This window comes from Camelina sativa, chromosome 3 (genome assembly GCF_030686135.1).
Source record: "Camelina sativa cultivar CO46 ecotype springtype chromosome 3, ASM3068613v1".
Lineage (NCBI taxonomy): Eukaryota > Viridiplantae > Streptophyta > Magnoliopsida > Brassicales > Brassicaceae > Camelina > Camelina sativa.
In genome coordinates this window covers 15,831,339-15,857,386 of record NC_141882.1, presented here as the reverse complement: position 1 = coordinate 15,857,386, position 26,048 = coordinate 15,831,339, and the positions used below count along the sequence as shown (strand labels likewise).

Here is a 26,048-nt window from a genome sequence, read left to right as displayed (position 1 = left end):
TACCATGTTTAGCCACTTTAGAAACACAAATGGACATCATCTCTCGACAAACTATGATTCTCCTCTTTTGCTTTATCCTATCATGTTTTTATATCCTCATCACCTCAAGATCCCGACAAAGCCTTCGTCAAGTATCGGCGACACCTCCGGGACCTCCACGGTTACCCTTCATCGGAAACATTCATCTTGTCGGAAAGAACCCACATCGCTCATTCGCAGATCTCTCAAAAAAATATGGACCAGTCATGAGTCTTTAGCTTGGAATTTTAAACTCAGTGGTCATAAAATCAGTGGTCTTAAGCTTGGATACTAAGAACACATGATCAAGTCTTGTCTGCCCGGTACGTAAATGCAGCTGTACAATCCATCAATCATCATGACTTCTCCGTTGCCTGGCTACATCCGACGTCTACTCGTTGGACGTAACTAAATTTGATTTGTTTTTATTACAGATAACCGGGTTGTTATATAACCGGTTTAGTTGGTTTAGTTTAGATGATTATATGATTGTATATATAAACACCTACTGTAACCATCAGCTAATTAATGAGAATTGTTTTCTGTTTCGTTCATCTCAACTGAATCTTAATAGTTTTCTTCTATTATTTCTCTTTTTAGTAACTAGGAAGTTCCAGATCGATAAACATGATGATCTTTGGAACCCTATAGCTTTGGAAAAAAAAACAATAGCTTTGAAAAAAAACAAATTTTAAAATTAAAGTGGTTTAAGCTAATAGCGCTTGAGCTTTTATTAATGGTTACAGATCATGGTTTCTATTTATATAATGCTTTTCAGGATGTTGAGGAAAATATCCGTGACTCAGATATTTTCACCACAACGTATCGAAGCCACCAAAGCTATGAGGATGAAGAGGGCGCAAGAACTTGTGAACTTCATAAGTGAAAGCAGTGAGCTGTGTAATAGTATCAAACAGTAAATCAAAGAAAGAAAAAGTTTGGCTGAATTGAATGACCGAATGTCAGAATCATTGTTATTGGTAATTTAGTCAAAATCAGGCTTTTTGCCAGAAAAAAAAGAAGAAGAAGAAGTTAAAGTCAAGCTTTTATCAAAAGGTTTGTTTTATATGATTGCCATTTTTTTTACTTGTATTGTTTTTAAAACTTTCATTTCAATTTCTTTTGAAAAATTTTCATCACATTTTCCTTTCAAAATATCATTCCAATTTCCATCAAAATTTGTTCATACCATTTTCCTAAAAAAACATATCATACGAATTTCCTACGAAATTAATAAACAATACTCTATCTCTTTCACAAAGAGTATTATTCTAATATTTTTCACACAAATTTAGAAAATAAACAAATGTTATTTTTATCTTTCATTTAATACACTACATATTACCCTATATCTAATTAATATGCTGAAATAATAGAGACAAAAAAGAGATATTTAGTCTTAAAAACTACATTAAAAATATAAAACGATACTTTTTATGAAACAATTTTAAAATGACAATCATTGTGAAACATATTGAACAGTATAATTAATTTGCTTTTAGCCACCATATTAATTTGAAAAACCAAATACTTTTTAAAAAAAAATCATTGATAATTAATCCGAATAATATATAAAAAAATCAAATTATCAGTTTTTATAAACTGTTTTCATTTAATAGAATATAATTCTAGTGTTAAAGAAAAAAAGAAAAAGGAAATACAGTTTTTTTTTTAATTTTATTTACTCTGATATAGATCTCTTATATAATGTTCAAAACCATATGAAAAGTACTACTATTAATTTATTTGTTTTCGAGTGGAATAATACCAATACATTTGAGTGGAGTATTACATCTCACACGCATACTTATTTATCCCTACAGGAACATCTGTCATCAGTACAAAAGCCACTACCATGATTTTGTATTAGACAAAAACGATGACAAGCTATTTCCCCTCTATGAATACACATAGTTCCATCGTAGCATGTAAGCGGCCCAAGTCCATAACCTGTTTATTTAACAAATAGTCATTAAAACATTAATTAACAAAGAACAAAAATAATGTTCATAATCAAAATTGAGTAAAACAAAATACCTGGACTATGAGCGATTGTGGTACTACAATGAATAGAAAATATAATGAAGAGGATAGTGATAAAAAATCCGACTAAAGTTTTCATTGTGATAGCCATTTTTTTTGTTTTTTAGTGAGTTTTTCTTTACTAGACTGATTATATATGAACAACACAACTATATTATATATATATATATATATAGAAATAGATAGTATTTATTTCTGATTAATTAGTATTATTTTCTTACCTTATTTTTTTTTCTGGTCAAAAAGAACACTATCTTTCAATTTATTTCGTAGAAGATTTGTAGTAAAAAAGAAAAAAAAATCTTATCTTAATTAAGTTTCGAATATTTGTGATATGATATCTTTTTTATACATAATTTAATATATATATCTACAGTATATGTGAAATTTAACTCTAAAATTTCTAAAACACCCAAAAAATTGGGTTGACCGGTCGAACCGGCCAATCCGGTTCGATTTTCTTTTCAGATGAAAAGGTTTATGCCTTTACGACGAAAGCTCTGTGAATTTTGTTGCTCTACCCTCCTCGCTTTACTCTCTCACACTTTGGTAGTTTGGTTAGATCTTCGTCTTCTAATTTAACGTATGATTTATCAATCTGCTTCTCAATTTGTGATCTTCTTCTTCAGCTTCATTTTGACTATTTTGTTTCTTCTAATGGTTATAGATGGACAGTGACACTGTTTCCAGTAGCGTAGATCATTCTCGGACAGCTATGCCTGGTAAAAGTTTCTACCTTTGAAATCAACCATTGTTCCAGTAAATCTCTCACTCTATGATCGATTTAGTAACATTTAGTGTTAAAAAGGTTGGATTTTTTTTGGAGACATTGTTGTTTTGAAACTTCTTCATAAACCCCCTTTTTGTATTTGTGGTTATCATCACAAATTCACAACATTGCATCCAAAGAAAAATATTGAAACTTGATATTTAAAGCAAATCAATTTTCATTACATTACACTGTATTGATTGGTCATGTTTATGTTACTTGTAGAGACATTGGCATTCAATAGTCCTATGAAGAAACAGATCAATGGTTGTAGTTCAATCTGTGTTAGACAAGATGATCCAGGCCGTTTTTTGCGTGTTCTTTATGGTATGGTTGCAAAACACATCTTCATGTGCCTGTGCTTTTATTGATATAGCCAGGTGCTTTTTTCTTCAAGTTAATGCTAGATTGTATATAGAGTAAGAGTTAGATGTTGTTTGCAGAGTCTTTGATAACAGGAGGGTTAGCTGGTGTTGTGGTGGAAGCTGCTCTATACCCAATTGATACAATCAAAACTCGAGTGCAGGTAGTTTCTCCTTAACTTAGTTTGTGTTATGATCCAACATAAGCAAACCGATGCTGGACTTACAGCGACTAAACTATAGTGGGTTGACATGTTTTAGGCAGCTCGGGATGGGGGAAAGATAATATGGAAGGGACTATACTCTGGTCTTGGTGGAAACCTTGTTGGTGTCTTACCGTAAGTATGTAGTCAAAATTGATGAAGGATATGCATACACATTGAAAAATTGTGACTCTTTGCTTCAGATGAACAATGTTTTTTTTTTTAAATGTGTAGTGCTTCGGCTCTATTTTTCGGTGTATATGAACCAACCAAACAGAAGCTTCTGAAGGTTTTACCCGAAAATTTTAGTGCGGTTGCACATTTGGTATGTATTACCCTAAATTCAATTTTAAGTGTTTGTTCGTCTGCTAGAGATAGAGAATTTCCCTTGAAAGTTTCTTATATTTTGGTAGAGAGAAAATGAATACATTAGTCTTGCTACCATTTAGTTTTGAAACTTACTGATCTGAAGCAGAAGACCTTAGAATCTAGTTATGCTATGTTAGAGAAGGATATATGTCTTAGCGAGTTATGTAAACTCAATCAGGCTGCAGGTGCGTTAGGAGGTGCGGTTTCATCTATTGTTCGGGTTCCGACAGAAGTAAGTCTCTTCCTTCTTGTGTCTTTGCTTATTCTTGTGTGTTGGTTTTGAAAATGTATAGGCTAATGGAAACTTTAACAGGTTGTCAAACAGCGAATGCAAACTGGTCAATTTGCTTCGGCCCGTGATGCTGTTCGCCTTATTATAGCCAAAGAGGGCTTTGGAGGCATGTATGCGGTATATCTGTTACTTCTTGATTTATTATTCTAGCGTTTTACTATTTGCTATGTAGCAGGCTCATTTAAGTTTGTAGCTGAATTAATCACATTGTTTAAGATGAACAGACAACAAAAGCTCCATGGATGTTTCAATCATATGTTCCTAAACATGCAGGGTTATGGTTCCTTTTTATTGCGAGATTTGCCTTTTGACGCTCTCCAGTTTTGTGTTTATGAGCAATTACGGATTGGATACAAGTTGGCTGTAAGTTTTTGTTGCTACAATGATACGTGAAGGAACATCCGCTTTTGCAGACTAATGACAGTGAGTTATCCGTATTGTTTAGAACAGGCAAGAAGAGATCTAAATGATCCAGAGAATGCAATGCTTGGTGCTTTTGCTGGTGCTGTCACTGGTGTTTTGACCACTCCTCTTGATGTAATCAAAACCAGATTAATGGTTCAGGTATGTCAAAACGATGAGTACACAAAATACCGAAAGAAGTTCCACTTAGATTCATTTCAGAGGATAGTACGAAGCTCCAGTAATATAGTGCCGACCTTTCTGGTTTGAATTTTGGCAGGGTGCAGGAACTCAGTATAAAGGAGTTGCAGACTGCGTTAAGACGATAATAAGAGAAGAAGGGCCGTCAGCTTTGTGGAAGGTAAACCCAAATTTCTGCTCTTCACCTTTCTATTTTAGGAATACACAATTTCTCATGTTTGTGCAAAGTTGTTGAATAGTTTGAGAATTTGTGTATAGGGAATGGGTCCGAGGGTATTGTGGATAGGTATTGGAGGTTCAATATTCTTCGGTGTTTTGGAAAAGACAAAGCAGATTCTTTCAGAGAGAAGCCAAAAGAGTCACAATTCTTAAACAGTTAGATTCTACATGTGTGTTCTACATCATTCTTGTCTCTTGATGTTTTGATGAATATGAAGTATTTAGATTCTTTACGTATCTTTGCTTGATTCTCTACTTTTTTCTTTCCTAGAAAAATTGTCGTCCTCTTTTGTTTAATGAATTCAACATGTTAATTGTATTTTAAGTCAATTCTAAAACTGGCTAGTTACTGAAACTTCAACTTTGTGTGCACGTTATCAGGTTACTATATAATCCACAATTATTTAACAACTGTTTTGATTCATTTGTAATATATATGTATTGTTAAATTGAATCCTTTTATACTTACCAGTAGCCTGAAAGAGTTGTGGTTTTAATAAATGAGTATACAAACAGTTTGAAGCATAAGTTTTTGCAGGTTTTAAGTAAAGATGCTGCTGAAGAAGCTACTTCTTACGGTGTCAATCATCTTGAATATCGTATTCACCATCCATATTCTTTATAATAATTCAACCAAATGGAATCCAACGTGGACCAATTAAGCTGCGGTTGAAGCTGAAACTGCAGCCTCTGTTTCATGCTCAGGACATGGCAGAGCTTACGTGGATGGTCTTGGTGTCCTTGATGGCCAGAAACCTCCTTGTGAGTGCAACAATTGCTACACAGGCAAAGATTGCTCCGTTCTTCTCAAAGATTGCCCTGTCGATGCTAACTCGTATGTACAACTTTTTATCTCATCGTCATTTTGATCATTATGACCAAACTATATTGTAAAATATGTATTGAATGTTTGTTGTTTTTTAATGAACTTTTGAAGAGGAGACCCTTTGTTCTTGGAGCCTTTCTGGATGCGAGAAGCCGAGAGCAGTGCAGTTTTGGTCTCGGGATGGCATAGGATGAGATATAATTATCAAGATGGGACACATGTGTCTCGAGAGCTCGGAAAGGTCATTAGAAAACTGCATAGTGTATTGGGAAACGCTGTTACAGATGACAAATTCGTAATCTTTGGATGTGGATCCACACAATTACTTGCAGCAGCTGTCCATGCCTTGTCTTTGACAAACTCATCAGTATCATCACCTGCAAGGCTTCTGACTTCTATTCCATACTACTCTGTAAGTAAGCCGGCCTTAACCTCTTCCGAAAACTTGAAATTTTTTGAATTCTTTAGTCTAATCTGTCTGTGTATGCAGATGTACAAGGCCCAAGCAGAGTTCTTTGATTCAGCACATCTCAAGTTTGAAGGAGATGCGTCTGCGTGGAAGCAGAGCGAGCACAATGATAATATCACGCAAGTTATAGAGGTAGTGACATCTCCGAATAATCCAGATGGGGAGCTGAAAAGAGCGGTTCTTGATGGTCCTAATGTAAAAACAGTTCATGATTATGCTTATTACTGGCCTTATTTCTCACCTATTACACATCCAGTTGATGGAGATTTGAGCCTGTTTAGTCTCTCCAAGACTACAGGTCATGCTGGCTCAAGATTCGGGTGATTTGAGAAACTTTTGCTTTCCTAGTACTCTAAACAAAGCTTTAGACTGGTGACAAACGACTCACAAGGTTTTTGTTGATGCAGGTGGGGATTGGTAAAGGACAAAGCTGTTTACGAAAGAATGAAAAGATATATAAGTTTAACTAGTATGGGTGTTTCAAGAGATACACAGCTTCATGTCCTGAAGTTGCTCAAAGTAATAGTTGGCGATGGAGGCGATGAGATATTCCATTTTGGCTATGGAACTTTGAAGAAAAGATGGGAGACACTGAACAAGATATTCTCCATGTCCACGCGTTTTTCGCTCCAGACAATCAAACCTGAGTATTGCAACTATTTCAAGAAAGTCAGAGACTTTACTCCTTGTAATGCAAGAAAGTGAGACTTTTGGTTTGGTACTATATAAAACTTATAATCATGTGCAGTTGATGTCCAAATCGGTCCAATTAGAGTATTTTAGTTCGGTGTTTAGAGGGTTGAAGTTCTCTTTTATATATGAAAAAGTCGGGCTACAATTGATAACGACGAGCTAGAAAATGACGAAAAGGAAACAATTGACGAACTGCGAGCTCGTCAAATCGATACTTTGAGAACCTGTTCTCTCATACAAATTTCCCCTCCGTTTTTCGTGTCCTCTCGCCGTACGCCGTACAGTCACTATTTATAGATTACTGTGTTGGTTCGTCATCCGAAAAGACCAAAATAACCCTTTTTGGCCTATCAATTCCTTTGGGCCTTTTCTGGGTTGGGCCTATTGTAGGGGTGAGATCCACCCCTAACAGTATTCCCCCATCTTCAGTTCGCAGTTATGCGGAGAACTCTATGTCTTCTAGTGATCCCCTGGCTGCTGCGTAAGCTTCGAGCCTTTGTCTTCAACGACGAGCCGGATTCGAGGTGGGCAAACGATGGGCACTTGAAGGGTATGCAAACAAGTATTGGGAAATTAGAGAGTCGCGCGTGAGCTTTCCCGTTTCCCGAAAAGCACTGTCACATCGTCACGCATTTATCTTGATGCGCTTGACGTCCGAAAGTCATAACAACGCTTCGATCCTCGAGTTGTAATGATGATTTCTTCGGGAATCCTCTTTTCCCTTCTATAAATACCCACCTCTTCTTCATCATGGCTTCATTTCTCTCCATCGATTGTTTCCTCAGCTCGTCGTCCCAAGTACTTTCTTCCCTCGTCTTCTAACTCGTCTATATATTTGTTTTCTTGAGACTTTCTATGGCCTCCCCCGGTCCACTTCGTCTGATTCTTTGGCGGCGAGCCACCTTTGTCAGAACACCTCGCCTGATTCCAGCGGCTCGACTAGATCGGACCGTCGTGTGGCGAGATCTCCGACGGGTAGTCTTGTTTCTTCGGGGTCGTCGACTAGTTCTGACGACACCAATTTGGCCGAACTCCAACGTCGCATCTTCTCCGGTGTGGCCGTTCCGAGTTCGTTAGCCCTTCCATACCAGATTCCTTCCCTTATCGACGAGGACTTTGACGACATGATCGTTCCGGCGGATCGCATCATTAGGCACAGATCTCTCCCGTCGGTTGCCGACCCTTCAGGAGCCAGGGAGCATGCCCTTTATTTCGTTCCCCGGTCTTCCTCTAAACGCAAATCGGCTCTCGAGGCGGTTCAGATCGGCGAATTCCCGGCCAATCCTGTCATCATTATTCCCGAACGTGATCAGCATCCTTGGGATGTTCTTGAGGGGTTCATTTGTCTCTCAGAGAAAATTTTCTCCAAATGCGGGATTACTTTTCCCCTCCCCTCTTTTCTGATGTTGTATTTTGCTAAGCGCAAGATGGCGATTTCTCAGTTCGCTCCGGCTACATTCCGGAACGCGGTTGGCATCTCAATTTTGGCAAAGAGAGCGGGGATTCAACTTTCGGCTGATCATTTTGAAGAGTTTACCCCCCTAACAGCGTCTGACAGAACTAAGAAATCCAGAGTTTACTATGTCAGTTCGCGACCCCTTCTGCTCGTCGAAGGGGCAAAAGGGAAGACCCACAATTGGGAAGGGTCCTATTTTTTCTTAAAAGTGGTTACGGGGGTCGTCGAGGATCCTGCGATCCCTTTATTTTCTGGGTGGAACCTTTCACCTAGTAGTTCATCTTTTTTTGTAATTTGTTCACGTCTTTCATATACTTTTCGTTACTTACTCCGTTCCCTTCTTTGTAGTTGTCATACCGCGGTGCCTTCTTCCTTATCCTCCCGCGTTTCAAGCTGATATTGACGTGATACGAGCAGTGAGTCCGTATATTTGGCCAGGCTCTAGACAGAGGAAAGGAGGTCGTCCAAGAAAGCAGAAGGTTCCTCGACCGACAGGTAATAGTCAAATTTTACTTTGGTTTGTCTAAGGCATTCGTTGACGACTTGATTTGGATGTTCCCAACGTGTCGGCTCGCTATCGGCAAGCGTCTGGTCCCCCTGCGTTTTCTCCATCTTCTCGTCCAGAGGTCCAATCCGAGACTCGCCCTTCCGGGGCTAATTCTTCACGGAGATCCCCTCCGGCTTCTCGCGATTCTCGTTCGCGCTGGAAAAAGGTCGGTATCGCGATCGTCTCCTATCCCACCAAACCTCCTGGCTCTCCCTGCTGGAACTGACTCCCAAGGGAAAAAGCCTACTGGTGACTCTAATCGTCAGAAGGAGCATTGCTTGAATCCTTCGCAGAAGAGGGCAGATCGATCTCTGGATCGATCGGACCCATCAAAGCGGCAGAAGACCGTGGACTATCGGTGGGATTTCTCTCATACTTTCGCTACCCGAGCTTTTCCGAATGACTCGGAGGCATGCCCTGAGCTGTTTCGCAAGATTCATTTTGGGTATGGTCGTCTTATGCCGATCGAGAGGATGAAGGAGGGCGATAAGATCATCGATCTGGCAAATACCGCCTTCAAGGTTAACAATTCGGCAATTGTTTCCCTATTTCTTGTTTTCTCTATTAAGTTCCCATTTCTGACTTGTGGTCATCGCAGCTCATAGGTCGCATCAATCGTCTCGCTTCTGGCTATGAAACTCGTGTGTACGACCTGGAGTCCGCTGCTTCTACGCCTTCAGGTCCCTCGGTCTCAAGAAGCTTGAGGGTCAGCTCGAAGAGGCAGTTTGCTCGAACAAGACACTGAGCGGGAGGATTTCCGAGCTGGAGCGTAAGCGAGAGGTGGCGAACTCTGAACAGGCTGCTCTTCTGTCGAAACTCAACGCGGCAGAGGCATCTTGCGCCCAACTGCAGATCACTCTGGACTCCGAGACGACGAGGCTTAGGGCTCGTCGTCGTGGGTTCGGTCGGTATCAAAAGATGACTGCCTATCGCAGGGTTGCCGACCGTGCCCAGAAGATCTTGGATTGTCACAAGTCGCAAGCGGAGGCTGTTGAAGCATCTCGCCCGAAGTTGCTCGATTATAACCAGGCCTTGGGGAACATGCACATGCTCGAGGCTCTGGTTGCCGATGGCCAGATCTCCCTTCTGGCTGATGGAGTACAAGAGAGGGTTGCCGCTGTGGCATCTGGGCTAAAGGAGGAAATCCTCAAGATTGACATCCCGGATCTCAATCCCGGGCATATTGACATTTCCTCCGTTTTTGCCGAGCCTTTTCTTGAGCCTCTTGAGTGGGTTCCTTCCCCAGATGTCGCAGACGATTCGGATTCGAAGTCTGAAGGAGGCGAAGGTAATAGATCGGAGCATGCGTCCAGTGAGGAAGTCGAGGAAGAGAGTACCGTTCCTGCTACACCAGGCAACTCGGCGGCTGACCATACTCCTCTCGCGCCGAACGACTCGACCGCCGCTCCATCAGCTGAACCCAACGCCCCGGAGGTCGGTGTTAATTCTCCCGTGGATGGTTTTGTCGCCCCTTGACGAGTGATTGATTTTTTTTTAATTTTGAACTTATCCCGTGATGTAGCGGATGCTGGACGCATGCTCCTTTCTCATTTACGTTTATTTGACGATCTCCATTCACATTGGATTCCCTATTTTCGCTAAACTCATATCGTCATTTTGCTTCAAAAATTTCTTCACACTATTCTACTTTTCATCTTTAAACGCATTAGCTTCTCCTCGGGGTCGACTGAGGTCATTGTGACACTTGTAACAGCAAGTTTGGTGTCTTTGGAGGAGATCTCGTGAATATCTCGCTGCAAGTCGCAATACGTCGTAAGTTCGAACTCCATTTTCGAGTCCGAAATTCTAGTGGCGACGTCAGTGTTCTTGAAGGAAGGATGCCAACTTTGGCGAGAATAGATCTGCTCGTCCTGATTTTGACGAGCGAACCAATGCCGACTTCGGGGTTAAAGTAAAAAAATGTTGAGACGGTACGCGACACGCGATTGGTTGGCTTTCCCTAGGCTACGAGTGGCGACTCGGCTTTTTCTCGTTCGAGTGCGACATACATAAGTCGGCTTACTTTCTTATTATGAGTAGCGAACTCAGCTTGAATTATATAGATGCGACACGCGGTGGTCGGCTTGCCCATGAATTTGAGGGTAGTGACTCGGCTTGAATTATATAGATGTGACACGCGGTGGTAGACTTGCCCATGAATTTGTGAGTAGCGACTAGGCTTGAATTATATAGATGCGACACGCAGTGGTCGGCTTTTTTTTTTTTTCACCGTTCCTACGGATACCAGGTAAATAACAAAAGATCTTGAGAAAGAAAGTTTGTATTATCGGCAGCTGCGTCTCGTGACGGACGGTTTGGAGTTGGTTGATTTCTTCCTGAGAGCCGACCTGTGCTGCGGTTAGTGCATCCAATCGAGTATTTGTTCGCTGTTCCTGTTGGTCGAGGCGTGCTAAGATCCCGCGGAATAGCTCGTCTATGCTGGAGACGGGCTGGCTGTTGAGCAAGGTGAGTTGCGCAGGGTTCGGCGTCGCCTCTGTGGTCGTCGGGCTCGCTAGGTTTCTTGCGATGACGAACGTTTCTGGACTTTCTGCTGCGGCAGCCTTTCTTGGAGCGTCCGGGGTTGGAAGGACTGCTTGTTCCACTTGATCCGCTGCCGGAGTTATTGTTCCCCCTGACGAACCGACTTCCTTGCTTCCTTCTTTGGTGGTTATAGTCATCTCATGTAGCTGTTGTAGGTCCGCACTTTAAACTTTCAAAGAAAACTTAGACTTGGCTCCCCCTACCTGGCGCGCCAAATTGTTGATGTCTAAATCGGTCCAATTAGAGTATTTTAGTTCGGTGTTTAAAGGGTCGAAGTTCTCTTTTATATATGAAAAAATCGGGCTACAATTGATAACGACGAGCTAGAAAATGACGAAAAGGAAACAATTGACGAACTAGGAGATCGTCAAATCTATACTTCGAGAACCTGTTCTCTCGTACAAATTTCCCCTCCATTTTTTGTGTCTTCTCGTCGTACGCCGTACAATCACGATTTTGCGATGGAGGAATATGTAGCGAATCTCTCGCAAATCGACAAAAGCGAGAGATTTGCGAGGAAAGTCCGTTCCTCGCAAATCGGTCAACGTCGCAAATCCCTCGCAACTTTTGCGAGGAAAAAAATTCCCTCGCAAACTAAGCGCAAATTGCAAGGACTTGTTTATATAGCAATTTCCTCGCAAAATTGGTATATTGTAAGTCTCTCGCAAATTTGCGATGCTTTTGCAATTATTTTTTCCGTCGCAAATAATAATATTGGTATAAAAAAAATTAAAATTTTCATTTTGGTTAGCTTAATTAGAATTAAACCTGTAATTAAAATTAATCCTGTAATTTAAATTAAATCTTATAACTTTATCCTCAAATTAAAATTAAACCAAATAAAAAAATAAGTTTACAAAACAAGTTTACAAGTTTACAAAACAAGTTTACATTACACCTAAGGAGAGAAAGAGAGTTCATGTGGTAGGTTCTCCGGTGGTTGCTTCTCCGGTGGTCACTGGTCTGGCCGCTGAATCTTCTCGGGGAAATCTTGCTGCAAAGTCTGGATCCTTCTCTGCAAGATATTCAAAGTATGCATCATAACTATGCATCTTCTCTGAATTTTCTTGCATCTTAACTGCATTGGCCTGTAATTGAGTAGCCTGAGTCGCAAGAACAGCTTCCGCAGCAGCAAGCTTCGCAGCTAGAACAAGTGGATCTTCAGAAGGAGGAGGCGGTTGACCAATCTGAGATGAAGATGCTTCTGCTTGCAAGTTTCCAACCCCATATACCCGGTTCTTTTTCTTAGGAGCAACCTGCCAACAATGAACAATTTATCACTCAAACATTAACAATTAGACAATGAAGATACAAAACACAAACATAAACAATGAAGCATGTTTTACCTCGGCATAAATGTGGTTCTTCACAGTCAGTGATAACCCCCCAGAAGCACTACTCTCCATGTTATCCCCTGATAATAGCTCAGACTCAGCTTGAGCAATCTTTGATGAGACTTCGTTGTACACCTTCTCGGACAGTCCATCAACAAAAGACCCATCAGGTCTCCTTTGAGTGTCTTCTAGGACTTGTAGGAAATCAGGAAGTGGCTCACCAGTCTTCTCAGACTAAAAACAGAGAAATAAAACAACTTGTGTTAAATATTGTAGATACTTGTGTTAATCAACTTGTGTTAAACAGAGAAATGAAACAACTTACATGCTTTCGTGCTTTGGCTTTAAAAGAAGTCTGACCAGACCGGTGCTTATGTATTCCGGTGCCCTCAGGATCATTATAGCGAGCATTGCGGCTATTGATACTCTTTGTTTCTGATTTTGCTTCACACCAAAAAGTGACCAAGCCATCCCACACGAGAGGATCAAGCCACCACGGCATTGCCTCATTACCGTTCTTCTTCCACTTACCCTTCCACCGAGACACTTGATCACTCATCCGGTTCTTCAACTTAGCTTCAAACTCAGCTCTAACTCTTCCGTTGATGGAGTAGTCCCAGTTATATGTTTGCTTGTAAAAACATAAGCATTAATCATAATTAAATCAAGTGAGTAAAACACAAAATCTGTAATTTAAATACAATAAGGAACTTATAACTTACCCCAAAAGTTTCAAACCATCGGTTCACAACTGCTGCAGCTGTTTGGGTCCAATTGGCATGAGGTTCTTTGAAATCTCTTTCAAAGATGGCCCAGACAGTAGCAGCAACCGAAGAATCCTGGTCAAACCTACAAAACAACAGATAAATGGAATTAGGATCTATGAAAATACAAAACAACAGATAAATTGAATGTTAGATAGAAGATATTCTCACCAAAGAGTACCCGGTGGTCGCTTAGGATCTAGTTTTGTCAAGTTAGCTCGCCTAGGACTTGCAAGTAACTCTTCCAAGCTAAAAAATGTTTGAGAGGCAGTTACACCGTTGACACGCGAAGTTGATTGCTGAGGAGGAAGATCATTTTGCTGTGGAGGAAGATCATCTTGCTGTGGAGGAAGATTATTTTGCACCGGAGGAAGATCATTTAGCACCGGTGAAGTACCTTGAGAAGAGGCGGTAGAATGTAGCCTTTGAGCAGAGCCAGTAGAGCGTACCCCTCGAGCAGGGATGGGAGGAGATAATCCTTGTGAAGATATAAACCTTGTGTAATAGTTTTGGTTGACAGATCTGTTTTGGTCTCGGTCTCGAGAAGACATCTGAGAAGAAAAGGAGAATAGGTAAAAATCATTAGAACCCTAAAATTATCCAAAATTAAAAACAAATTGAATCATAACCGTAAACCCAAATTGAATCATAACTTCGAAACCCTAAAATCCCCAAATTGAATTCCCAAATTTGAAACCCTAAAATCGAATTAAAACCCTAATCGAATCATAACCCTAAACCCCAAATTGAATCCCCAAATTCGAATTAAAACCCTAATCTAAGCAAACTTTCTAACTATAAAGAGGTAGAAGGGGAGAGGAGGAGACTTACCGGACAAGAGATTCAAAGGAAAAGAGAAAAGAGGAGGAGTAAGGGTCAGAGAAGGTTTCACCGGAAAAGAGAGAGGAGAAGAGAGAGGAGAAGAGACCAACCGGAGAAGAGAGAGGAGAAGAGAACAACCGGAGAAGAGAGAGGAGAAGAGAACAGCCAGAGAAGAAAGAAATCGGAAGAAGAAGAAGGAAATTAGGGTTTGTCGGCTTGGTTTGAGCTTCGCTCAAACTAGGTTTTTTTAGTTATATAGGAAATTAACGGCGTCGCAATTCCAACGCAAAATTTGCGAGGGATTTGCTACGTTCCCTCGCAAAAGCATCGCAAATATTAATAAATTTAAATTTTTATAATTTAGAGTTTTTGCGAGCAAATTGCGAGGGAACGTAGCAAATCCCTCGCAAAGTCTTTAGGGTTTAGGATTTGCAATTGTCATTAGTGCCCTATCTTTGATTATAATTCTTGAATTATATCATTTTAATCGTTAATAGTAATGTAATTATATCTCTAACAATTTTGTGTTGCACTGCTATCTTTGATTAATAGTTTTGGATTCATCTTTTTTAATCATTAATAGTAATGTAATAAGTCTTTAGGGTTTAGGGTTTATGGTTAACGGTTTAAAGTTTTTTTTTGCGAGGAATTGCTATGTTTTGAGTAGTTTGCGATGGATTTGCGACTAATTTGCTATGAGTCTAGCAAATCAATCGCAAATTCGTCGCAAACCTTGAATATCTAATTTGTAAAAACCATCAAAATAATGTTAAAAGTTAGTAAATTCACCTTATGAACACATTCAAATGTATTTCAGAATAATTCTATTAAGTTTTGTAATATTTATAAAAAAATATTATCCTAACTTTGCAATGGATTTGCTATGGCTTTCACAAATCACTCGCAATTCCATAGCAAATTTACTATGGAGTATGTTCTCGCAAAATCGTCGCAATATTGCGATGGATTTGCGAGGAAAGGGACTTTTCCAGCAAATTTGTCGTAAATGCGTCGCAATTGAGCAGCGGATTTTGACTGAGTTCCTCGCAAATTTGCGAGGGATGTGCTATGGTTTTTTTATTTTTTAGTAAATCCCTCGCAAATTTGCGAGAGCTGTACTCTGTCGCAATGTGTCCTCGCAAAAGACTTGTTTTCTTGTAGTGGTTCGTCATCCGAAAAGACCAAAATCACCCTTCTTGACCTATCAATTTCTTTGGGTCTTATCTGGGCTGGGCCTATTGTAGGGATGAGATCCACCCCTAACATGTGCTTTTTTTTTTCATTTGAAAGCTTATGCATGGGTGAAGTGTGAGAGACCAGAAGACACAAACTGCTATGAGATTTTGAGAGCGGCGAAGATAACAGGACGCAATGGCAAAGTGTTTGGATCAAGATTCAGAAGAAAGGTTTGTGCGATTGAGTCTCATCAGATCACAAGATGAATTTGATCAGCTTATTGATATGTTGAACATTTGCATAGGTTTCGAACATTTGCATCTTATGTTCAGATATTTCCCCAATGTTATGGTTTCCTTGTTGACACGATTATGACCAATAGGATTTCGAATTTGTTTTGCATCAAACACGATTATGACCAATAGAAGTAACCATAAAAAAAACTAGGTCGATATTTAGGAAGATCATGTCAAAAAGAATTAAGTGGGTGAAACGATTTTGTTGTTTCTGGTGGCAAACTTGAATCACGGTCATCATTCATCTTTTGTTCTACTCTTTTAACACCACTTGTGTTGTGTGTTTGGGTCCATTCTAAACTAGTCACATCTCTATTATTAATTTGTTTTGTTTGGCACCGCCCTTTTCCTTTCTCATTATTTTACAATCTTTAGGAGCAAGCGTACGTTTGATATGCGCGTTTAGCTAGAAAGTAGAAACACACAAATATCAAAACGTACAATATATCATCGACGTGTGTGGACATCTATATTTGCAAAAAAAAACTTATCATAAAAGAATAAAAATGAACCACATAATTCAACGAATGATAAGGATGTGGTAGAAACAAGAATCTTATTAGTAGATTTTTGTGATTGGATGACTGATAAAGACTCCCTTGTAATTAGAAACAAGAGTTGCTAGCTATAAACCGGGAAAAAAAAACACTTTCATTATAGGGAGTTAACGTAAAATTAATTTATAGAACATCATCGATAAATACTAGTTTTGTCATACAAATAATAACTATAGTTAAATGGAGGATACATGATATTAGTAACTATATATATGTGTTCCCTCCTAAGAAATATGAGTCGGCTCATCTACCCGGATTGCCCAATATTAATTAAACCATCAGCATAATTTTGTAGAATCACTAATAAAACACTTGTGCAAATCTGAATTGTATGTGTCCCAAATTCTTTAATTATATTACCTCAAAAAAGAGCTCATATGTAATAATAAACAGTGGACGTTAATATAATTGAAACGTCATCTCAACACGAAATGCAGTATATATATGGAATTGTCACAGCCGGCATGCGCGTCACACAATTCACAAGTAAAAAAAACAATTCTCTCTCTCTCTCTCTCTCTCTCTCTCTCTCTCTCTCTCTCTCTCTCTCTATCTCTCTCTCTCTCTCTAGAATCTTCAGCCCAAAGTATACGACTTGAAAGTAATCAATCTTACCGAACTAGCTTTAACTATATACAATGTGATTTTATGCTTTAATCTTGTAGAAAGAAACTCTTAAATTGTCGGATACATTTTAACTATTATATGTGTTCTTTAATTTACTTGTTCGAATATTGTTGCATGTTTTTCCTGTACCTTGATCGTGTAAAGAAATTATCATATTATTCTTCTTGTAAAGAAACTATTAGGATTCTTCTTGTTCCTGTATTACCTTAACTAATACTTTTTTACTGTTTATTGACGTATTATATAATAAACTTTCCCTTTTATGTAGAAAACAGAATGAGTTTTTGGAATATCATTTTTGCATTCGTCTTCTTTGCATCTATACTCATTGTAAAGAACATGAGAAAGACAAGGAAAAACCTACCTCCTGGACCACCAAGACTTCCTATAATTGGCAACTTGCACCAATTAGGATCCAAACCTCATCGTTCGATGTTCAAATTATCTGAGAAATACGGATCTTTAATGTCTCTAAAGTTTGGAAATGTGTCTACTGTTGTGGCCTCTACACCAGAGACGGTGAAGGATTTCTTAAAAACATTTGATGCAGATTGTTGTTCTCGACCTTATATGACTTATCCTGCAAGAATTACATACAATTTAAAAGATCTCGCATTTTCTCCATATAACAAATATTGGAGGGAAGTACGAAAGATGATGGTTGTTGAACTCTACACTGCAAAAAGCGTGAAATCGTTTCGACATATAAGAGAAGAAGAAGTTGCCTCATTCGTCGAATTCATCAAACAGTCTGCTTCATTAGCAAAACCGGTTAACTTGAGCCAGAAGTTAATGAAACTATCAGGAAGTGTGATTTGTAGAGTGGGATTTGGGATCAGTCTTGATGGGAGCAAACTTGGGAATACTTACGAGGAAGTCATTCATGGATCCATGGAGGTGATAGGGAGTTTTGCAGCAACAGATTACTTCCCGGTTATTGGCAGAATCATCGATAGGATCACGGGGTTACATGGCAAATGTGAGAGGGTTTTTAAGGCAATGGATACATTTTTTGATCAATCTATAGAGCATCACCTTGAAAATGAGAATATTAAGGATGATATCATTAGCTTGCTCCTCAATATGGAAAGGGGAGAGACTGGACTTGGAGAGTTTCAACTTACTCGAAACCACACCAAAGGAATTCTTCTGGTAAGTAATCGGAACCTTTAAGTCAATAACTTCATACTTTTTAGTTTTTACGTGTTACATAAAGTTTAAATTAATCCTTGTGTCTTCTGAATATTACAGAACGTTCTTCTTGCTGGAGTAGATACTACTGGCCACACAATAACGTGGGTGATGACACATTTGATTAAAAACCCAAGAGTTCTGAAGAAAGTACAAGCTGAGGTGAGAGAAGTGATCAAAAACAAAGATGATACCACACAAGAAGATATAGAACGACTCGAGTATCTGAAAATGGTGATTAAAGAAACGTTTAGGATTACACCGATTGGGCCACTTCTAATTCCAAGAGAGGCTTCAAAAGATATAAAGATTGGAGGTTATGACATTCCAAAGAAAACATGGATCCATGTCAACGTATGGGCTATTCATAGGAATCCAAATGTTTGGAAAGATGGAGAAGTGTTCATCCCGGAAAGGTTTATGGATAGCCAAATTGACTATAAAGGTCTAAACTTTGAGTTGTTGCCATTTGGCAGTGGAAGGAGAATATGCCCAGGTATGGGAATGGGTATGGCTTTGGTACACTTAACTCTTATCAATCTGCTTTACCGATTCGATTGGAAGCTTCCAGAAGAAATGAATGTAGAAGATGTAGATCTTGAAGAATCATTTGGACTTTCTTGTCCTAAAAAAGTTCCGCTTAACCTTATCCCTGTCCTTACTCAATGGACTTAACTTTATATTTTTCATAATTCTAAATGTAACCATGTGTAATGCTATATCATTCTCGTAAATATATGATATATGAGTTTGATGAATCCATCGTAACCAAGTTTATATATGATCGTACGTATAAGAATTATTTTTATGAAAGCGTTGTTTTAGACTCCCATCAATCCATGTTGCGGTTTAGTCGTTTAGAGATATTATTTTCATTTGCGTTATTATTCTTTCTCTCTATACGTATATTTAGTATACGTACACTACAAGAAACAGCTGTTTTACGACTACAAATGGCGACTACATATGTAGTCGTCATTTTTTTCGACTATGTAGCAATTATGAGGCGACCATTTTACGACCACAAATTTTTAGTCGAATATTAGTCATTTTTTTTTGCGACTACATATTGTAGTCGGTATTTTAGTCGTAATTTTGCGACTACTTAATGACTATATCGCATACCGAACAAATAGTCGCTAAATAGTCATCAATTTAGCGACTAATATGCGATTTATGGTAAAAATTTCTAATTTAGCGACTAATATGCGACTCATGGTAAAAGTCGCTAAGAAGTCGCATATCAGTCGCTATTTTAAAGAATTAAAATCTAACCTCTAAGACTTATATTATAAACTCTAAATCTTGAATTTTCGATTCTTAATCTTAGAAATTAATTCATAAACCATAAAATCAAAACTTAACCATTATTATATATATATATATATATACATAAAACCAAGCTTTAATACTTATATAAGAAAGTCTAATTGATATAAGAAATCCAAAAACTGAGATCTAAGGCTAAAAAAAAATTATAGTTTTCTAAATCTTATATTTTTATCATAACTTAACCCTAAATCTTAAACCTATACCCCAAATCCTATACTTTAAACCTTAACCTTTCAAAATCTAAACTTTTATAATAATTATATAGAAATTAAAGCATAAACCATTCAACCAAGATATAACCATTATATATGTATAAAAGCAATGTGTAAAACTATTTATTATTTACATCTAATTTTATTTTTCCAAAAACTATTTACTTATAAATTTATACGACAGTTAAGATTAGTCGTAACGTAGTCGCTATTTGGCGACTATTTTTACGACTATTAGTTTTAACAACAAAGGATTTACGACTATAATATTTAGTCGTTATTTGGTCGTTATATCCTATTTAGCAACTATTAGGTGACTAATAGTACAGTCGATGTTCATCTGTTTTCTTGTAGTGGTAGTATATATATAAACACTTTAAACTGCGAACCTTCCACCATACGGGTTTGCAGAAGAAATGTCTCTATCATGTATGTGTCTTGTGACTGTCCTAGAGCGGATAATATGGTTTGCGTACAATAATAATTTAAATGAGTGTATCACACTATGCATAATATGTTGACAAAACATCGATAAATTATTATTGTGATTTATTTATTAATTCTAAATTTTTTATGCACATAAATCCTTGTAATCCTACTATATAAATTTAGAAATACATTTATAAAAATAACATTAAAAGTGTAAAAATTTATATCAGAATAACATTAGAAATAGTAAAAAAAAAAGAATCATTAAGAATAATTAAGAGAATTTAACTAGGATAAATAAAAAATTAGTGGGGTATTGAAGTTGACACTTGAAAAGTTGTAAGATTTTAATATTTTAGAATTTTGAAAGATTTCAAAGATTTTTAGGAGATTTAATTGTGTTTTAGATTTTTTTTTTTTTCTTTTTAGAAAATGAAATGTGATTTTATGAGATTCTATGAGATTTTATTAGTAAACTTTGTGTGATTTTAAAATATTTTACAACACAAAAGAAAGAAAGAAAAACTGTAGCTTATTTTGTGAAGTTGTAGGAGATGTTGACGTAAAGTTGTCGAGACACGATGACACCACCACAAAGCCAATCATGCAAGAAACAAAACGAAGCTTTCAGTGAGATGAAGAACAGAGGAAAAAACTAAGCGAAGAAGAAGAAGATGAGGAAAAGGAATAAGAAGAAGGTGAAGGACACATGAAGAGAAGAAGGAACAAGTCAACAAGGAAGTTGGGCTTAGTGGTTTTGTGTGTGTTGTAAGAAAAAATCAACGTAATCCTATATTTCAATGGTTCTCTATAGACAATAACCAAGACAGAATAGAGAGAGAGAAGCAAACTTGAATGTGAGAAAAAAATAGAAACGAAGAGTTGATCTGCGGAGATTAGAATTGCCGGAGTTGTCGGATTTGATCTGCGGAGATTAGAGTTGCCGGAGTTGTCGGAGTTGATCTGCGGAGAAAGCTTACCGAACAGAGATGGTGGTGGTTTTATGATTGTGTTTTTTTTTTTTAATGAAATCTTTTAAAATTCTACCTCGAAGGGTATAATTTTGAGAAGAGTATTTTTTAACTAAAAAAAAAAAAAAAAAAGTCTCTTAGAATCATTCAAAGTAGCATTCTAAAAGAAAGTTGTGATATTTTGAATAACTAGAGATTTAAAGTTAGTATTATAAACTATTGATTGAATAACAAAAGATTCTGAATTATTTTAAAGAATTTTATATAAATCTTAGTTGAATACGATTAGAAATATTCATTCAATTAAACAACTAAGATTTCTACATATATGTTATCTGATTTTATACAGATTTTTTGGCCAATAATCTCTAGAGCAATAATCTGATTGTAAGTAGGCTAGATGAATTGCTAATAATGAATAACAAATTAAAAAAATATTTCAAATTTAATTCAAATAAAATGTTCAGCTCACGTTTTAACCTCGGTTAGTAGCTAGTCGAATATTAGAATCCATTACCGTATTGTAGTTGTCTGTTTTCATTCCAACTTTTTGTAATCTTCCCTTACGATATCATATTATATGGTGTCCATTAATTGTATATATGATATATCTGGTCTTTACAGCCTCTAGCGGACCTAGCTAAAAGAGTTTAAACCACTAAAAATAGTTTCAAAACTCTTGGACTGATATATCTACCTATCTAAGATTTGTGCACGGTCTATTCAAGCACAAGTGGACCTAAAGAGTTTAAATCACCAATAGTTTCTACGAAAATATGTATATGTAGCTAAAGAGTACAACAAGATAACACAAATTCTTATTCAAGGATGAATGCAATTTTCTCTGTTTTTTCCATAGCACCAAAAATCTCTACATATTAGAGGAATTAACTTTAAAAAATAAGATTAATTCTAGGAGATTTTGTAGCCAAAAGAAGAAAAGCTCACTACAACTTCTTGCATAAGATCTGCAATTTTTGGCTATCAGTTCCTGAGATTCCTAAATCTTAGCAAGTTACTTGGTCAAGAAAGCTCTCTCAGTTTCTAAGATCATTTATCATGACCCCGGTCAGATAAGCTTTTCAACTCTCAAAATACATGTTGTCCTTGAGGCTAATATAGAACTTACTCAACCAGGATATAATATAGTACTTGCACCTAAAGCAGTGCCGGCTTAAACATATTACATGTCCCTGGGCAAACTAAAAAAAAATGCCCCTTAACCTATCGAAAAACTTATTGATTTTTTTTTGGGTCTCTTTGGTTTATAAATTTTTTTTTGTGCCCTTTCTAGCTTACAAATTTTTTTTGTGCTCCTTTAACTTACAAATTTTTTTTATTTTGCTTCTTAAACTTACAAAAAAACTTTTTTTGTGCCCCTTTACTTATAAAGTCAAGAAAGTCAGAGACTTTACTCCTTGTAAGTTTTTTCTTGTAATGCAAGAAAGTGAGACTTTTGGTTTGGTTTTTTCTTATAATTATGTGTTTTTTATTCATTTGAAAGCTTATGCATGGGTGAAGTGTGAGAGACCAGAAGACACAAACGGCTATGAGATTTTCAGAGCAGCGAAGATAACAGGACGTAATGGCAAAGTGTTTGGATCAGAAGAAAGGTTTGTGCGATTGAGTCTCATCAGATCACAAGATGACTTTGATCAGCTTATTGATATGTTGAAAATATTAGTCTCCCAGGAAGCTGTTCCATCTGAAAATTTTATGTACATATAAATCTTAGGTTATATGCCATCTTCCTCAACCAATGTCTGAGCAGTTTATAGGTCAGAAAGGCAAACAAACCTCCCAGCATCACGGTAGAGATAGAAAAGAACGGTTGTGAACAACCATCTTATCTCTTCAATATGCGGTGTGATTATGGAAGCTCCAGAAAGGCAGAAACATAAGCGAGTGGCGAGTGCCATGGATGCCACAACCACCCAAAGCATCTTATGCGTAAGATCGATCATGTCAATCATTCATCTTTTGTTCTACTCTTTTCACACCACATGTTTTGTGTGTTTGGGTCCATTCTACACTAGTCGCATCTCTATTATTAATTTGTTTTGTTTGGCACCGCCCTTTTCCTTTCTCATTATTTTACAATCTTTAGGAGCAAGCGTACGTTTGATATGCGCGTTTAACTAGAAAGTAGAAACACACAAATATCGAAACGTACAAATATATCATCGACGTGTGTGGACTTATCATAAAAGATTGAAAATGAACCACATAATTCAACGAATGATAACGATGTGGTAGAAACAAGAATCTTATTAGTAGATTTTTGTGATTGATGACTAACAAAGACTCCCCTCGTAAGAAACAAATAATCGATAAAACTTTCATTATAGGGAGTTAACGTAAAAACAAATTTATAGAACATAATCGATAAATACTAGTTTTGTCATTCAAATAATAACTATAGTTAAATGGAGGATACATGATATTAGGCTCATCTACCCGGATTGCCCAATATTAATTAGGGTCTCTTTTGAGTTTTAGTAGGTTTTTAGAACTTAATTAAAAATATAGTACAAATACTATTTAAAATTAGAGAAACAATCATGTGTACAGATGATAGTGAGTTATGTGAACAGATGATAAAAACAATTATTAAACAAAATGTATATCAAAAGATAGAGAAAAACACACAGATTGTTTTTGGCTTAAAAAAATTGGGAAAAAAAAATATATTACAAAATATTTATGTAACTAGACATCAGGGGAATGTGATGATACAAGAAAAAAAAAACAAAATAATAAAAATAATTGTTTTTTTATATAACTCAATATTTGTGGTTTTATATATTTTCTAATAAAGAAATAGAAAAAATAACTATATTTTTACTATATTTCTAATATTTACAAAAAAGAATAATTCCATACACAACAACTGTTGAATAATCGTGTTCACCACAATCGTTGTAGAGAAGAATCATTGTGTTTTGCACCACCAGATCAAATAATTACATTTGTACACTTTATCAGGTGTACAAATACAAAACTTATAAAAAATATTTAACATTAACAAATAAAATCATCAAACAAAATGAATGTCAAAATGTAGAGAAAAAACATATATTTTTTTATGTCTGAACTTTTTCTTTTATATAGAAATTATGTTACCAAATATTTGAATATAACAATATAGGAGGGGTGTAATTGCAATAGAAAAAGAAAATATAATTAAAAAATATTTTTTTTTTGGGTTTATTTCATGCACAAAACGTCGACTACCCTTTTGTAATTAACCATTTTTCTCTCATATTTCTAACTCACAACTAACCTATCTCACACATGGGTCCTATTGACTGTTTGTCAAATTTTGAATAGTGTATGTACTAAGTTCCCAATTAAGTTTGAAAAACGTATGTTTATTTTCCAATTATCTCTAATGTAAATGAGTGTATCACACTATGCATAATATGTTGACAAAAAATCGATAAATTAATATTGGGATTTATTTATTAATTCTAATATAGAATATAATTATTACCACACTTGTTTGACGTTTTATTTAAGAGACATCTTCGTTTTCGGTTTAGAGTATGATTATCTTGATTGTTATCTATACATCCTATAGTAGATGGATTGACATCAAAAATATCGTTAATTTTCCTTTTTTTCTGTAAGATTGCCTTCCAATATATATTTTTTTAAAATTTGATGGGTTTGAGTGTTTGCTAGTTATAACTTCTTTTGGAAAAATTTAAAAAGAAAAAAAAAGTTGAATTTGTTACCATTTTCTTAGCTGCATAATTGTAAGATGGGTCCTTTTATTTTGTAAAATAATATTAGTCAATGATAGAAAAATATTTATGTGAAGCTGAATATGAGTTTTATATTTTTTCATTAATTTAGTTTGTTGATCCATGCCTCTAGTGTAGCTAGTTTCAGCCGCATATGAGGTTCATCTCTAAGCGTCTTCTCCATCACCAACATAGATTCGTCCTCGAATCTCGAACAACCATCAGCCAACGAGTACCGTGCCACTGTCTCCACGGCTCACAATCCTCCGACCAATCTACGGAAGATCACCTATAGGAGATAGACGCACGTTCCATGCATTGTTTGCTCTCGACTATTTGGACTTTCTTTTGCTATTTTGGTTTATGTTCAGTATCAAATTCGGTAAAGTCTAAAAAAACCCAAACATGTATTGATTCGTGATCTGGTATTATAAATCGATGTAATCATGTTTAGAGATCTTAATATACAAAATTTACAATAGTGATTGGTGTTAATATTAACACCATTGCAGTTATTGGTATAACATGTTAGTATATATTAACTTTATATGTGAAAATTATAATTAGATTATGTATATGCATATTGTCAACATTATACACTTAGTATTGTTTATATAGTGAATATTTTTTATAAAAAATAAGTTTTAGCCAATTAAATAGTTTGTTATTGTTTCCTAAGTTTTATGAAACAATAAATAGAATCTGTTAACTAAATATTTCAAATTATTTTTATGGAGTCGTCTCTCTCGATAGGCGATTTCTTAGGCAATTTTTGCCATTGATCATACCAATTCATTTCTCCGGTTTGGAGTTTGTTTCTGTCCAACAATCTTTGCTTGTTTGTCATTGGGGGTTTTGTCGGCGGTTTATCTTTTGTCAGTTTTTTCTGACAGTTACTTGTCTCCCTTTTCGCAGGAATTAGCAGTCTTCCAAAACCTCCATGGATCTGTTGCTATATAAACCTCTATCCCCAATCTTTTTCTACTACTTTCAATCTCTTTTTCTTGCAATCCCGAACTACAATCATGAATGATTTTTTGAGAAATCTGTCCAAGAACTTGATTTGGGTATTGAAGATGCCCCAATCTCCATGACATCGGAGTTTTACTCCCGAGCAGCATCGGTGAGTCGTTACTCTCTGATAGTAACGACAATTAATCCACGAAAACAAAATTTACGGG

At 36.6% G+C, this 26,048-nt stretch overlaps 4 protein-coding genes, 3 long non-coding RNA genes and 1 pseudogene across 13 annotated transcripts; 6 read left to right on the top strand and 2 right to left on the bottom strand.

The window, feature by feature from the left end:
• The first annotated feature begins 29 nt into the window (after nucleotides 1–29).
• Nucleotides 30–938, top strand: LOC147946993 (cytochrome P450 76C1 pseudogene; annotated as a pseudogene).
• An 800-nt stretch (nucleotides 939–1,738) lies between these two features.
• LOC147946992 (uncharacterized) lies at nucleotides 1,739–2,197 on the bottom strand. Its single transcript, XR_015593349.1, has 2 exons — nucleotides 2,056–2,197; nucleotides 1,739–1,968 (listed from the first exon to the last, which is right to left on the bottom strand). It is a non-coding gene; the product is annotated as an uncharacterized LOC147946992 (long non-coding RNA).
• Nucleotides 2,198–2,501: 304 nt separating this feature from the next.
• On the top strand, nucleotides 2,502–5,553 carry LOC104777400 (putative S-adenosylmethionine carrier 2, chloroplastic). Of its 7 annotated transcripts, XM_010501646.3 has the most exons (13): nucleotides 2,533–2,644; nucleotides 2,729–2,783; nucleotides 3,056–3,157; nucleotides 3,274–3,356; nucleotides 3,454–3,530; nucleotides 3,630–3,720; nucleotides 3,943–3,996; nucleotides 4,078–4,173; nucleotides 4,330–4,419; nucleotides 4,507–4,620; nucleotides 4,739–4,819; nucleotides 4,918–5,048; nucleotides 5,417–5,553. In XM_010501646.3, the coding sequence occupies exons 2-12, from the start codon at nucleotides 2,729–2,731 to the stop codon at nucleotides 5,029–5,031; spliced, it is 957 nt and encodes a 318-aa protein (XP_010499948.1). In that variant the 5' UTR covers nucleotides 2,533–2,644; the 3' UTR covers nucleotides 5,032–5,048; nucleotides 5,417–5,553. The 7 variants fall into 7 exon arrangements, 5 of the variants coding, with proteins under 5 accessions (XP_010499947.1, XP_010499948.1, XP_087361861.1 ...); XM_010501645.3 differs by lacking the exon at nucleotides 5,417–5,553 and having other exon boundaries at nucleotides 2,502–2,618; nucleotides 4,918–5,233; XR_015593348.1 differs by lacking the exon at nucleotides 5,417–5,553 and having other exon boundaries at nucleotides 2,515–2,618; nucleotides 4,502–4,620; nucleotides 4,918–5,233.
• On the top strand, nucleotides 5,430–6,933 carry LOC104779074 (tryptophan aminotransferase-related protein 4). The gene is given in 4 exon segments (XM_019243820.2): nucleotides 5,430–5,713; nucleotides 5,816–6,116; nucleotides 6,195–6,493; nucleotides 6,581–6,933. Coding segments are annotated over 4 exon segments (1,182 nt in total). The 3' UTR covers nucleotides 6,879–6,933.
• Nucleotides 6,934–7,990: 1,057 nt separating this feature from the next.
• LOC147946991 (uncharacterized) lies at nucleotides 7,991–10,345 on the top strand. Its single transcript, XM_087507320.1, has 4 exons — nucleotides 7,991–8,594; nucleotides 8,671–8,801; nucleotides 8,947–9,437; nucleotides 9,550–10,345. The coding sequence occupies exons 1-4, from the start codon at nucleotides 7,991–7,993 to the stop codon at nucleotides 10,343–10,345; spliced, it is 2,022 nt and encodes a 673-aa protein (XP_087363446.1).
• Nucleotides 10,346–16,827: 6,482 nt separating this feature from the next.
• Nucleotides 16,828–18,935, top strand: LOC104777399 (cytochrome P450 71B14-like). Its single transcript, XM_010501644.2, has 3 exons — nucleotides 16,828–16,960; nucleotides 17,255–18,138; nucleotides 18,238–18,935. Exons 2-3 carry the CDS (start codon nucleotides 17,263–17,265, stop codon nucleotides 18,850–18,852), a joined length of 1,491 nt encoding a protein of 496 aa, XP_010499946.2. The 5' UTR covers nucleotides 16,828–16,960; nucleotides 17,255–17,262; the 3' UTR covers nucleotides 18,853–18,935.
• Nucleotides 18,936–22,453: 3,518 nt separating this feature from the next.
• On the top strand, nucleotides 22,454–23,198 carry LOC109132281 (uncharacterized). The gene is made up of 3 exons (XR_015593350.1): nucleotides 22,454–22,541; nucleotides 22,626–22,734; nucleotides 22,857–23,198. It is a non-coding gene; the product is annotated as an uncharacterized LOC109132281 (long non-coding RNA).
• On the bottom strand, nucleotides 22,587–23,139 carry LOC147946990 (uncharacterized). Its single transcript, XR_015593351.1, has 2 exons — nucleotides 22,919–23,139; nucleotides 22,587–22,826 (listed from the first exon to the last, which is right to left on the bottom strand). It is a non-coding gene; the product is annotated as an uncharacterized LOC147946990 (long non-coding RNA).
• Nucleotides 23,199–26,048: the final 2,850 nt, after the last annotated feature.

Bases quoted from the DNA above. Each gene is read 5' to 3' on its own strand.
- LOC104777400 (XM_010501646.3), top strand. From the start codon at position 2,729: ATGGACAGTGACACTGTTTCCAGTAGCGTAGATCATTCTCGGACAGCT. The intron at 3,721-3,942 runs GTATGTATTACC...AAACTCAATCAG, and splicing joins TTAGTGCGGTTGCACATTTG to GCTGCAGGTGCGTTAGGAGG. The intron at 4,621-4,738 runs GTATGTCAAAAC...GAATTTTGGCAG, and splicing joins AAACCAGATTAATGGTTCAG to GGTGCAGGAACTCAGTATAA.
- LOC104777399 (XM_010501644.2), top strand. From the start codon at position 17,263: ATGAGTTTTTGGAATATCATTTTTGCATTCGTCTTCTTTGCATCTATA. The intron at 18,139-18,237 runs GTAAGTAATCGG...TGAATATTACAG, and splicing joins ACACCAAAGGAATTCTTCTG to AACGTTCTTCTTGCTGGAGT.
- LOC147946991 (XM_087507320.1), top strand. From the start codon at position 7,991: ATGATCGTTCCGGCGGATCGCATCATTAGGCACAGATCTCTCCCGTCG. The intron at 8,595-8,670 runs GTAGTTCATCTT...CCTTCTTTGTAG, and splicing joins TGGGTGGAACCTTTCACCTA to TTGTCATACCGCGGTGCCTT. The intron at 8,802-8,946 runs GTTCCTCGACCG...CTTCTCGTCCAG, and splicing joins GTCGTCCAAGAAAGCAGAAG to AGGTCCAATCCGAGACTCGC.